Source organism: Pelobates fuscus, chromosome 6 (genome assembly GCF_036172605.1).
Source record: "Pelobates fuscus isolate aPelFus1 chromosome 6, aPelFus1.pri, whole genome shotgun sequence".
NCBI classification, from domain to species: domain Eukaryota; kingdom Metazoa; phylum Chordata; class Amphibia; order Anura; family Pelobatidae; genus Pelobates; species Pelobates fuscus.
The window spans coordinates 237339591-237354700 of record NC_086322.1 but is presented as its reverse complement, the minus strand read 5'-3'; the positions used below and the strand labels follow the sequence as shown (position 1 = coordinate 237354700).

Here is a 15110-nt window from a genome sequence, read left to right as displayed (position 1 = left end):
ATCCCAGGATAATGTACAAAAAAGAGAAGACCACAGGCACTCCAAATTGAAGCCGTATGCAGATTTATTGGGAAAAAAATGCAACGCCAAGCAACGTTTCGACCAACAGAGGTCTTTTTCAAGCTTGAAAAAGACCTCTGTTGGTCGAAACGTTGCTTGGCGTTGCATTTGTTTCCCAATAAATCTGCATACGGCTTCAATTTGGAGTGCCTGTGGTCTTCTCTTTTTTTGTACACTATAGGCACCCAGACCACTTCAGCTTAATGAAGTTGTCTGGGTGCCTGGTCCATCTAGGGTTAACCCTTTTTTCTATAAACATAGCAGTTTCAGAGAAACTGCTATGTTTATATTTGGGTTAATCCAGCCTCTAATGGTTGTCTCACTGACAGCCGCTAGAGGCGCTTGTGTGCTTCTCACTGTGAAAATCACAGTGAGAAGACGCCAGCATCCATAGGAAAGCATTGTGAGGAGGAGAGGAGGAGGAGAGGTTCCCGCCCGGCACTGGAGAAAGAGGTAAGTTTACCCCTTCCTCTCCATCCAGCCCAGAAGGGGGACCCTGAGGGTGGGGGCACGAGTATGTTTTCCTGGCACTATAGTGGTCCTTTAATTTATCTCTCACTTCCTTTTCCAAAGGCTTACGGTGCCACATCATGCAGAACTTAGCAATGTGGTCTGGAGGGGTCCACTCAGCAGATCGGGGGTGTTTAACCCCTTAAGGACACATGACATGTGTGACATGTCATGATTCCCTTTTATTCCATAAGTTTGGTCCTTAAGGGGTTAATATACCTAGGGTCGAACAGGGGGCGGCCAGAGGTATCTAGTAATATATCATCAGAGATGGCGTTAGAATCTGAGAGGGATTCATTCTGGAGTTCATGAGAGGGGTAAGCCTCGTCCGAATACACTGCACAGTATTCGTCTACTACCTGAAGGTGCAGATTGGAAGTTGAACCCTCTAATGGGTTAAAGTTATAATTGGGGTTATCTTTCCTAGTTCCTGAAAGGTACAATCTTAGTGTTTTTGCCGGTGCTTTGCCTTTACCAAGGGAGTTTGCGGGGGCCTTCGTCATGGTCTGAGCTTTTGGAATCATCAGAGTCTGACAGATGAACAATAGGAGCCCTAGGGGCGGACCTTGACTGTTCGTGGAAACCTGCTAAAGCTAAATAAATATATCAACAGGCAGTGGACTTGAGTAAAATAACGCAAGGTGTGGATAGAAAGTGGTTTTCGCCACCAATTGAACGTGGGGGCACCCACAGTTTACCAGTGCAAAAAGGACAGTATAACTGACCAGAGTTAATAAGAGGCAATGAGGGGGTCACCCTCAGGAGACAGTGAGGGGGTCACCCTTTGAAATTAGGCAAATAATGATATAGAATAGAGGGGGTCACCCTCTTCAATTAGGCAAATAGTAATATAGTATAGAGGGGGTCACTCTTTTATGCAAGGATTTAGATCAGAATAGTGCAATCTGTAACAAAAACAGAGTAAAAATGCTTCTAATACTTGTGACTACAGGGTTATTTAACCCCTTAAGGACCAAACTTCTGGAATAAAAGGGAATCATGACATGTCACACATGTCATGTGTCCTTAAGGGGTTAAATTGATGTTAATAGAATAGTTGGAGTAGTATAACTTACCTGAATTAACCAACAGAGGAGCTCGAGAGCTTGGAGACACCTAACCATCCAAACGTTCCGGAATCTAGAGGCTAAAAGCATGTGAAAATGGCGAGAGGAAATTGCCGCAGGAAGAGGGACGCGTCGCTATGGTGACAGGTAGGGACCGCGAATAATGATTGCAGCGATGAAGGCGATGATACTGCCCATGGTTTGCAGCCGGCCAGAAGCTACAATCAGATTTCTGTCGCGGTTCTAGCTGTAAGAAGGAGGGCAGTGAAACAGTGTTTCTGAAGGGATCAGAAACTAAAGTAGAGGGCTGGGCGTGGGAATTAAGGAAAATTTAAAGGAAAAATGTCTTCATAATACAAATAGTAAGAGAAAAATACAATGCCATTTGAATATGAGCAATAAGCAACAGTAGTAAAATATATTAAGTCAGTTTAGTCATGTTAAATACAGACTGTAATTGCAATATAGAAACATAGAAACATAGAATATGACGGCAGATAAGAACCATTCGGCCCATCTAGTCTACCCAATTTTCTAAATACTTTCATTAGTCCCTGGCCTCATCTTATAGTTAGGATAGCCTTATGCCTATCCCAGCATGCTTAAACTCCTTTACTGTGTTAACCTCTACCACTTCAGCTGGAAGGCTATTTCATCCATCCACTACCCTCTCAGTAAAGTAATGCTTCCTGATATTATTTTTAAACCTTTGCCCCTCTAATTTAAGACTATATCCTCTTGTTGTGGTAGTTTTTCTTCTTTTAAATATGGTCTCCTCCTTTATTGTGTTGATTCCCTTTATGTATTTTAATGTTTCTATCATATCCCCCCTGTCTCGTCTTTCCTCCAAGCTATACATGTTAAGATACTTTAACCTTTCCTGGTAACCAATCCTGCAATCCATGAACCAGTTTAGTAGCCCTTCTCTGAACTCTCTCTAAAGTATCAATATCCTTCTGAAGATACGGTCTCCAGTACTGCGTACAATACTCCAAGTGAGGTCTCACCAGTGTTCTGTACAATGGCATGAGCACTTCCCTCTTTCTACTGCTAATACCTCTCCCTATACAACCAAGCATCCTGCTAGCATTTCCTGCTGCTCTATTACATTGTCTGCCTACCTTTAAGTCATCAGAAATAATCACCCCTGAATCCCTTTCCTCAGATGTTGAGGTTAGGACTCTATCAAATATTCTGTACTCTGCCCTTAGGTTTTACGTCCAAGATGCATTATCTTGCACTTATCCACATTAAATGTCAGTTGCCACAACTCTGACCATTTTTCTAGTTTACCTAAATCATTTGCCATTCGGCTTATCCCTCCTGGAACATCAACCCTGTTACATATCTTAGTATCATCAGCAAAAAGACATACCTTACCATCAAGTCCTTCTGCAATATCACTAATAAAACTATTAAAGAGAATGGGTCCAAGTACAGATCCCTGAGGTACCCCACTGGTGACAAGCCCAAGCTTCGAATATACTCCATTGACTACAACCATCTGTTGCCTGTCACTCAGCCACTGCCTTACCCATTCAACAATATTGGAATCCAAACTTTGATTGCAATTTATTGATAAGCCTTCTATGTGCAACAATGGCAAAAGCCTTACTGAAATCCAGGTAAGCAATGTCTAATGCACCACCCTGATCTATTATTTTAGCTACCCAATCAAAACAATCAATAAGATTAGTTTGGCATGATCTCCCTGAAGTAAACCCATGGTGTCTCTGATCTTGAGACCTTCAGCAGTGCAACTTTTAAATAATTCCATTTCTCTTGGACTCCATTTAAATTGCTCCAATTTGATAATGACTCCATTACACATATTCTAATTTTAGAAAAGTCTGTTTCTAAAAAAAAAGTCTAAAACTTTTGTTTTTGTGTGGTGTGACTCAGTCACTGTTCTTATATTAAACCACACTGACTGGTGATCACTGGATCCTAAACTTTTACCTACAGTAATATCTGATACCAAATCTCCATTTGTTAACACTAAATCCAGTATGGCCTCCTTACGAGTTGGCTCCTTCATAACTTCCCCCTTCATTGTCATTTTAGCTATTTCCTGAACTAGTTGATTATCTAACTCTTCTATTTGTCCTGGGGGCCTATAAATCACACCCACACGAGTTACTGTGTGATTAGCAAATTCTAATGTAACCCAAATGGACTCTATGTTCGCCTCACTAACTTTTATTAGGCTAGACTTTATGCTATCCTTCACATACAAGGCCACCCCTCCCCCTGTCTTGCCTTCCCTGTCTTTTCTATATAAAGAGTACCCTGGTATTGCTATGTCCCAGTCATTTTTCTCATTATACCATGTCTCAGTAACAGCGACTAAATCTACATTATCAGTTGCCATTATTGCCACAAGTTCATGCGAGCATTTGTAGACATGACTCTAAGGTTTTCCTTTTTTTAATACACTTGCTAAAGGCACCTTCTGTCCTTGTTTTGGGGGCAATTGGATTGATGCTTTATCACCCTTTTGCCCCCCCCCCCCCACCCTCCTAGTTTAAATACATCCTAGCAAAACCTCTGAACTGCTCACTGAGAACATTTGTTCCCTTTTGAGAAAGATGCAAACCATCTTTTTTGTACAGTTTATTTCCATTCCAAACAGAGCTACCATGAGAAATAAAGCCAAATCCTTGCTCCCGACACCATTCACAAAGCCACAAGTTAAAGTCCCTAATACGCATCCGCCTGTCGTTCTGAGTGTTATGCAGAGGCAGAACTTCAGAGAATGACAGTGTGGAAGCAATCTGCCGTATATCATTGGCAAAAACACTAAAATCTTCCTTAACCTCTGAAACCTCATTGGAAGCCAAGTCAATTCCCCTTCCTGCTTTGCTCACTTAAAGGACCACTATAGGCACCCAGACCACTTCAGCTTAATGAAGTGGTCTGGGTACCAGGTCCAGCTAGGATTAACCCTTTCTTCTATAAACATAGCAGTTTCAGAGAATTATTATAGGGTTAATCCAGCCTCTAGTGGCTGTCTCATTGACAGCCGCTAGAGGCGCTTCCGCACTTCTCACTGTGATTTTCACAGTAAGAAGATGCCAGCGTCTATAGGAAAGCAATGAGAATGCTTTCCTATGGACTGGCTGAATGCACACGCGGCTCATGCCGCAAATGCGCATTCAGCCGATGACAACGAGAAGGAGAGTCCCCCACCCGGCGCTGGAAAAAATTTAACCCCTTCCACCCCCTAGAGCCCGGCAGGAGTGGGACCCTGAGGGTGGGGGCACCCTCAGGGCACTGAAGTTCCAGGAAAATGAGTATGTTTTCCTGGCACTATAGTGGTCCTTTAACAATATTATAAATACGTCTCCTGTCTCTGTGAGCAGTAGCTCCGGAAAGACATCTCACAAGACCACCATTGTCCATCTCCACACCTCTTATGATGGAATCCCCCAACAACAACTGCTTTCTATTAGGCCTAGACTCACCTGGGAGGCAAGCAGCAAAGAAAGAGGAGTTGGGAGGAGCCTGATGACTGGATATGCTCTGTTATACATTCTGATTGGTTAAACTTTTTACTTATTGTTAACTATTTCTTTGCTGCTGCGAGTTACAGGAAACAAAGATAAAGGAAATATGAAGCCTCCTGTCTTGCCATAAAATTGCATAAACCTTGTTAATTGCTTACTGTGGCCAGAAGTGTACTCGCTACACTCTACTGATGATAGTCTGGGGTTACTGTATCTCTGTATACAGAGCAGACGTTTTGGCTTTGGACATCCCCTATGGGTGGGATCTGTCTGATATGCAACTGGTGTAGGTCCTCTTTATAATGGCACAAGTGACTAACTGAAAGGAATGCTTTAAATTTGTTTTCTCACATAACTCTGTAATTGCCTTTACAGCAATTTATCTTCCTCTCTCTCACTAAAACTGAAAATACTGACTTGATAAATGTTAGGGTTTTTGCAACAGTGAGAGAAAACTACAATACTGAGTTATTTTGCAGTCTTATTCAAAATGATTTGCTTATTACAATTATTTATTTATTGCAATACTAGGATCAAGCAAGAAATTAGTTTACCACCTGTAAGTACACCTAACCAATTTGTTAATAGCCATGCTTAGCCACTAATACAGACATTGATGGACATTTGCAAGCCAAAGAAGTAATCTATTCCAGACAGAGCTACCACTGCGTAATTAGGCTAGATCGCTCATGTACTTACCAATTCCAAATAAAGAGTGAGAAACAAAGTGACCCACCAGTCTTTAAACAAGAATATCCTTTGCTACTGTAATGTAATTGTCCGGTGTTGTAATTCAACATAGCTCAGTTTTGAAATATATTTTGTATGTTCTGCCTCTTTGCAGATGGATCCTGTTCAGAAAGCCGTCATTAATCACACATTTGGTGGACCATCACCTGCAAAAAGAAAACCTTTTATATCCTGCAATGTCTGTCATCTCAGGTTCAACTCCCTGGTAAGTTACTTTAATGCCAAAAAACAGGAGCTACTTACCTTACCTCACTCTGATTCTCAAATCCACCATCTAGTCTTCCATCCAGCTTGACCTGGTACTTTGATACTCTTAACTTTCAAGTATGCTTTTGGTTTGATCTTTGATTTGATTTGGTTTGATTTTGTTCCATCAAAATCTTTAAATTTTGTTCCATCAAAATCTTTAAAGCACTTGCTTTATGTAAATATGCTATATTTTTTATTCCTCTAGCATAAATTTAGTCTTTTGTATTTAGTTGGGATTACATCTAAAAGTCAAAAATAGGTTTGGTATTAATGCTGGTTAGCTATTTGTATTAGACTAGCTTGGTTAAAGCGTGTGGAGATGCTGAATGTTAGTGCTGCACATAGGTTTATGTAATACTCTAAATTAATTCAAGATTTAGTGGCACAATGTTATTTATAGAGCATGTTATGGTTTAAGGTTGAACTTTAGGTGTGGCATTGAGCATCAGTCAATATATTTGGGAGGAGCCTTAACATTTACTCTTGGGCTAAAGGCCTTGGTCTTTTGTCACCTAGCATTGCTCCTGATCCTCAGTACTGCCCCACAACTTACTCTTCTTTGTAGAAGTACCTGTGTCATCCAGTTGAATAGCTGAACATCTATACATCATCTGTGGATATGGCTAAAGGGTTATAAGCATCATAACAGTCTGCTACTGGACAAACTGTTTGACAACTGCTTGCCTCCTTACAGGGTTCCCCACCAGGCTAAGTTGCTCCCTGTATCTCCCTTGACCCGCTTCTGCAGAGCCACAGAAGCAGGATGCCACAGCTGTAACCATTCATTAGCTCATATCACTGACTTTTAAATAGTCATCTATGTTTATATGCTTCTTCTTTAGCTAATGACAGACATTCTGTGCCAACTAGAAACTCTAGTACCACTATGACGCTGCCAGAGGTGGATACTCCACCGTCATATGATGGGTTAATCTTTATATGTGCAGCATTTCAAAAGTGCTCTGTAATTTTTAATATTATGGCCTACATTTTTAGTTTTGGACCTATAACGATTGTGAGCTCCCCGGCCGCCATTTACTTACCTGGACCAGTTATCCGCAGTGATCCCTGTCCAGGGGGACTTATAAAAAAAAAAAAAACAGAGGGAGAAAGACAGAATGCTCTATAAGATTAGGCAGAAAGAGGCTAAGCAAGTTATGAGAGCTTCCAAATATCACACAGAAGAGAAAATAGCACAGTCAGTAAAAAAAAGGGGACAAAATGTTTTTTAGAAACATAAATGAGTAAAAGAAAGTAAAACAAGGATTAGTTAGATTAAAAACAAGAGAAGGAGGGTATGTAGATGAGGATAAAGGTCTAGCTGACTGCCTCAATGAATATTTTTGTTCAGTATTTACAGAGGAAAATGAAGGAAAGGGATCTCAGTCAGGAAAAAGGACAAATAAGTCATTTATTACATGTGAGTTTACAGAGGAGGAGGTTCTATTTCAACTGTCAAAAGTAAAGACAAGCCAATGGGACCGATGGAATACACCCAAAGTTATTAAAAGAGCTTAGTGGTGTACTAGCAAAACCACTAACAGATTTATTTAACAAATCATTGTTAACAGGAGTAGTCCCAGAATATTGGAAGTTAGCGAATGTTGTGCCTATTCACAAGAAAGGTAGTAGAGAGGAGTTGGGCAACTATAGGCCAGTAAGCCTTACTTCAGTAGTGGGGAAAGTAATGGAAACCATGTTAAAGGAAAGGATTGTTGAACATCTAAAAATACATGGATTTCAAGATCAGAGACAACATGGGTTTACTTCAGGGAGATCATGCCAAACTAATCTTATTGATTTTTTTTGATTGGGTAACTAAAATAATAGATCAGGGTGGTGCAGTAGACATTGCTTACCTAGATTTCAGTAAGGCTTTTGACACTGTTGCACATAAAAGGCTTATCAATAAATTGCAATCTTTAAGTTTGGATTCCAATATTGTTGAATGGGTAAGGCAGTGGCTGAGTGACAGGCAACAGAGGGTTGCAGTCAATGGAGTATATTCGAAGCTTGGGCTTGTCACCAGTGGGGTACCTCGGGGATCTGTACTTGGACCCATTCTCTTTAATAGTTTTAATAGTGATATTGCAGAAGGTCTTGATGGTAAGGTATGTATTTTTGCTGATGAAGATGAAGATGAAGATATGTAACAGGGTTGATGTTGCAGGAGGGATAAGCCAAATGGCAAATGATTTAGGAAAACTAGAAAAATGGTCAGAGTTGTGGCAACTGACATTTAATGTGGATAAGTGCAAGATAATGCATCTTGGACGTAAAAACCCAAGGGCAGAGTACAGAATATTTGATAGAGTTATAACCTCAACATCTGAGGAAAGGGATTTAGGGGTGATTATTTCTGATGACTTAAAGGTAGGCAGACAATGTAATAGAGCAGCAGGAAATGCTAGCAGAATGCTTGGTTGTATGGGGAGAGGTATAAGCAGTAGAAAGAGGGAAGTGCTCATGCCATTGCACAGAACACTGGTGAGACTTTACTTGGAGTGTTGTATGCAGTACTGGAGACCGTATATCCAGAAGGATATTGATACTTTAGAGAGAGTTAATAGAAGGGCTTCTAAACTGGTTCATGGATTTCAGGATAAAACTTACAAGGAAAGGTTAAAAGGTAGGAGGAAAGATGAGACGGGGGGGATATGATAGAAACATTAAATACATAGGGAATCAACACAGTAAAGGAGGTGACTATATTTAAAAGAAGAAAAACTACCACAACAAGAGGACATAGTCTGAAATTAGAGGGTCAAAGGTTTAAAAATAATATCTGAAAGTATTACTTTACTGAGAGTTTAGTGGATGCATGGAATAGCCTTCCAGCTAAATTGGTAGAGGTTAACACAGAGAAGGAGTTTAAACATGCGTGAGAAAGGCATAAGGCTATCCTAACTATAAGATAAGGCCAGGGACTCATAAAAGTATTTAGAAAATTGGGCAGACTAGATGGGCCGAATGGTTCTTATCTGCCTTCGCATTCTATGTTTCTATACGTTAATTAAAACACCTGATTAGCATATTACACATTTATAATACATATATAATTTAATTCTAAGTGTATTTTCGTATTAATACATATATTAATACCAAAATACACTTAGAATTATTATTATTATTCTCGCCATTTATATAGCGCCAACAGATTCCGTAGCGCTTTACAATATTATTAGAGGGGTGATTTAATTATAAATAGGACAATTACAAGAAATCTTACAGGAAAGATAGGTTAAAAAGGGCCTTGCTCAAACAAGCTTACAGTCTATAGTAGGTGTGGTATAAAACACATTTGGACAGGAAATATTAATTAAATAAGGTGGGAGTGAAGCAGAGCTGGAGGAGAGTGCTGCCCTTTAGGAGAGAGCAAGAGACAGGTATGTGAGGTAGAGGTTAGTCTGAGAGTCCATAAGCTTTCCTAAAGAGATGGGTTTTAAGGCACTTCTTAAATGATTGAAGCATAGGGGAGAGTTTGATGGCGTTAGACAGGCTATTCCATAGGAAGGGAGCTGCCAGCGAGAAGTCCCGCAAGCACGAGTTGGTCATACGGGTGCGAGCAGCAGACAGGAGAATTGTTCAGTACTTTATAGGTATGGGTTAGCACTTTGAATTGACTCTTATAGGGTACAGGGAGACAATGTAAGGACTGACAGTGGGTTAGCACTTTGAATTGACTCTTATAGGATACAGGAAGCCAATGTAAGGACTGACAGTGGGGTGTGGGGTGAGAGGACCGACTAGAGAGGAAAAGTAGTCTGGCAGCAGCATTCATTACACTCTGTAGAGGGGCAATATGGCTTTTGGGAAGACCAATCAGGAGAGGGTTACAATAATCCATGCAGGAAATTATTAGAGCATGGACAAGCTCCTTGGTAGCATCTTGTGTAAGAAAGGGCCGGATGTGGGCTATGTTCTTAAGATGGAATCTACAGGATTTGGGTGTGAGGCTCAAAGGTGAGGCCAGAGTCATGTATGACACCAAGACAGCGCGCTTGCAAGGATGGACTTAAGTGGATACCACTAACTTGAAGGGAGAGCGAAAGAGGAGGATCATTATTAGGAGGAGGAAAGACAAGGAGCTCAGTTTTAGAGAGATTGAGTTTCAGAAAGCGGGAGGACATCCAGTCAGAGATGGAAGATAGGCAAGCAGTTTGCAGGACAGCAGGGGAGAGGTCCGGGGAGGAGAGATATATCTGGGTGTCATCAACGTTCAGGTGGTAGTGGAATCCAAAAGATGTAAAAAGATAGCCAAGATGGGCAGTACGAAGAGAAAATAGAAGTGAACCAAGGACAGAGCCTTGGGAGTCTCCAACCGAGACAGGATAAGGGGAGGAGGTGTCATTAGAAAAGGAGACGCTGAATGAGCGTTGGGAGAGATAAGAGGAAAATCACAAGAGGACAGAGTCACAGAGTCCGAGTGATTGAAGAGCTTGAAGAAGGAGAGCATGATCAACGGTGTCAAAGTCAAGAAGAATTAATATGAAGCCTTTGGATTTAGCTACAATTAGGTCATTAGTAACTTTGATAAGAGCAGTCTCAGTAGAGTGGAGAGGGCAGAAGCCAGATTGAAGAGGGTCAAGGAGAGAGTTGGAATTGAGGAAGTAAGTTCTTTCCAGAACTTTTGAGGAAGAAGGGAGCAGGGATAAGGGACGATAGTTAGAGGGGGAGGACGGGTCAAGAGATGTTTTTCTTAGCATAGGTACGACAGTGGCATGTGTCCTTGCCTTGTTTCCAGCACTGGGAGCTGAACTTACCCGTGGCATGTTTAAGGTCAGCAGAGATAACATCAGAAGAGAGCAGTTGAGGATGCGCGTTAAGGAAGGCGCAAGACAAGGGAGAGAGATCTGATAAGGTGAGATGGGACAGGATCGAGCGGGCAAGTGGTGGTGCGAGAGGAAAGGAGAAGCACAGTCACCTCTTGTTCAGTAGCCGGGGAGAAAGGATCTGAAGGGTAGGAAAGGCATGATCTACGTGTGGTTGAGAAAGAGAACAGCAAGGTGGGGAGAATTCTTTCCTTAGCTGTTCAATCTTGCCGTTAAAGTAGCATGCAAAGCTATTGGCTTTGAGGGGTGGCCACAATAGCTTTCAAAGCTACGCCTGGGATTGTGTCACGGTTCTCACCACGACATCCAGTCTGCCAGACGAGGTCACCCCAGGAGTGCCCAGCAGGGGATTTGAACCCTGGACTTTGGCTTCTTGAATCCTGCTCTTTTGCCACTTTGCTATCCAGCCATTCATAGTATTGCCTTAATAGGTGTCCTTGCCTTGTTTCCAGCACTGGGAACTGAACTTACCCGTGGCTGCTCTTGCACACCTGTATCCCATATTAATTGGCTGGATATAAAAGCCTGCCTCACCCTGGGAAGGGGGTCAGTTCATTGACTCTAGTTCCCTTGTTTGGTCCCTGTCTCTTCGTATCAGCGTTCCAGTATTTTCCTGTCTGATTCCAGCTTCTGACCTTGGCTTTCCTCCTGGACTATTATGATCTCTGACTTCCCCTGACTTTGGCTTTCCTTGACTACGCTTCTGCTAATCCCTGCTGTACTGCTACTTGGAGCACTATTCCTGGAAAGCCCCCGTGCACAGACTCACAGGTCAGGTGGCGTCTTACCTGGTCACCCTGGTCTGTGTCTACTTTGCAAGGGTGAGCGTTTAACTCTGCGAGCCGGACTCCCCTTCAGGTAAGACTCCTGACAGATTGTGGGAGCATGGACTAATGAGAGAGGAAAAGTATGACTTTTTGGCGAGGGCAAGGGCAGCGCTGTATGAACACCATAGGCGTGCGCACGGGGTGTGCCGGGTGTGCCTGGGCACACCCTAATCCCCGCGGCACGCATATGTATTGAGACCGTCAGGGGAGATCTCAGGATCCCCCCTGTCGGTCCATGCAGAGCCGGCGCTATCCAAGCGCCGGCTCTGCTCTCAGCCTCTCTCCCCACTGGCCCACATGCAGGGAGGGAGGCAGGAGAGGACCCGGGGAGCTATTGCCAGCAGCTCCGCCGGGTTCCTCTCGCGAGATCTGAGCGTTGCCGCGGCAACGCTCAGATCTCGCGTGAGTGAACTCTAGCCCTCACTCTCCACTGGACCACCAGCATGGATGGCAGCAGCAGGATCCCCCTCCCAGGCATAAGGTAAGAAGGGAGGGGGGATATTAACTGATCTGCACCCACCTCCACTGGACCACCAGGGAAGGCAGCAAGGAAGGATCCCCCCTCCCTACGTAAACTAAGAAGGGAGGGGGGATATTAAGTAATGTACCCCCACCTCCACCCCCCCACAATCACCCACACACACACATACACAGCACCAACACACATACACAACACCCACAGACATACACAGCACCCACAGACATACACAGCACCCACAGACATACACAGCACCCACAGACATACACAGCACCCACACACATACACAGCACCCACACACATACACAGCACCAACACACATACACAGCACCCACAGACATACACAGCACCCACAGACATACACAGCACCCACACACATACACAGCACCAACACACATACACAGCACCAACACACATACACAGCACCAACACACATACACAGCACCAACACACATACACAGCACCCACAGACATACACAGCACCCACAGACATACACAGCACCCACAGACATACACAGCACCCACACACATACACAGCACCCACACCCATACACAGCACCCACACACATACACAGCACCCACACACATACACAGCACCCACACACATACACAGCACCCACACACATACACAGCACCCACACACATACACAGCACCCACACACATACACAGCACCCACACACATACACAGCACCCACACACTTACACAGCCCCCACACACATACACAGCACCAACACACATACACAGCACCAACACACATACACAGCACCCACACACACACACAGCACCCACACACACACATTACACAAACAGCACACTCACACACACATTACACAAACAGCACACTCACACAGCACACTAACAGTACCCTCACAAACACAAACAGGACCCTAACAAACACACACACAGCACACTACCAGTACCCTCACACGCAAACAGCACCCTCACACACAGTACATTTACAGCACCCTCACAAGTGCACACACACACACAAACAGCACCCTGACACACAGTACATTCACAGCACCCTCACAAGCACGCACACACAAACACCCTCACCCACATAGTACACTACCAGCACCCTCACATACACATCACACTAACAGCACCCTCACACAGCACACACACAGCAGTGTATATATGTGTGTGTGTATATATATATATATATATATATATATACATACATACATACATACATACATACATACATACATACATACTTTAGGGTGCACACTATGATGAACACAATATGAATCTATAATGGAGAAAGCCTGTCTGGGTGCGAGACTTCCTCCAAGAATGTTAAGCACAACGGGAGCAAGTTTGCAGGTAGCGTGTTGATTTATTATGCCACGGTTGGGGGCGTGTCCTCTTCGAGGTGCATGTTTGGAGCGGGGCTGCAGCTTTCAAGGCCGAGGTGAGGGTAGTTTTATATGTGGAGATGGCCAGTGAATCAATATCAGCTGACATCTGCTGGAGGTTAATAGAATTAAGGTTTCTCCTGAGTTGAGGGGGGTTAGGCTGAGGTTGTTGGGTGAGGGGGGTACTTGAGAGCAAACGATAAGAGGTGTTGATCAGAGAGAGGAAATGGAGTGTTGCAGATATTACATACTGTACATACATAAGAGAAATGAGGTTGAGGTAAAATTTAATTTTATATGTATTATATATGTATAATATGCTAATCAGGTGTTTTAATTAACTTATAATATATTATATATTATAATATATATATGTTATATATATGTTATGTATGTTTATATATATTAATACCAAAGTACACTTAGAATGAAATTGTATATTCATGGACGAATAAAACAAAGAATAAAAAAAAAAAAAGAATTAAATTGTATATGTATTAAATATGTATAATATGCTAATCATATCAACTTATTAATATATTGAAAGAGTATCCTCACACCATGCCAGGGCCATCACAAACCATGAGACCCTCAACTCCCTTCTCCCCCCCCCCACCACCACTAGTCTCGTGCAACACTGGTATCATACCACGACACATGCATGTTACTTTGAATGAATCACCACACAACCCCACATACAATTTCTCACTGCCAACATTGAAAATTCGTAATGTGTAAGGATATCGCATATATATCCACGCTCTTTAATGACTTACAAATTCTGCTATGCCCGCAGTTCCATGATTACCAATAGACATACACGTCCACACAGATTCATATAATATCTACACAAAGCAACCATTTGTATGAAACAATTACGATTTTGTTTATTGTCACCGGATGTAAACTGATACTGGAATGTAATTATGATTGTATACAAATATGTCCAGAATACGTATATGCACTGTTTCTATGCTATTACTATTTTACATCACTATGTTGAGATGGGCCTGCGTGCCCAAAATGTGCTCCACTATCTTGATAAAACTCAAATAAAAAGATTAACAAAAAAACAAAAAACTTATTAATATATTATAGATATATTACAAAATATACATAAAATAAAACATTTATAAAAAGTAATTTCATAAGCGTATTTTGATATATACATACAGTTGCAAGAAAAAGTATGTGAACCCTTTGGAATGATATGGATTTCTGCACAAATTGGTCATAAAATGTGATCTGATCATCACCTAAGTCACAACAATAGACAATCACAGTCTGCTTAAACTAATAACACACAAATAATGAAATGTTGCCATGTTTTTATTGAACACACCATGTAAACATTCACAGTGCAGGTGGAAAAAGTATGTGAACCCTTGGATTTAATAACTGGTTGAACCTCCTTTGGCAGTAATAACTTCCACCAAACGTTTCCTGTAGTTGCAGATCAGATGTGCACAAC

At 42.2% G+C, this 15110-nt stretch overlaps 1 protein-coding gene across 3 annotated transcripts in view; it reads left to right on the top strand.

Moving 5' to 3' along the window:
* Positions 1-15110, top strand: part of ZNF385C (zinc finger protein 385C) — an 845536-nt gene that overhangs the window by 770270 nt on the left and 60156 nt on the right. For all 3 annotated transcript variants that reach the window (XM_063458900.1, XM_063458899.1, XM_063458901.1), the window contains one exon: positions 5988-6098. In XM_063458900.1, coding sequence (XP_063314970.1) covers positions 5988-6098 — 111 coding nt within the window. The remainder of the gene's footprint in view (positions 1-5987; positions 6099-15110) is intronic.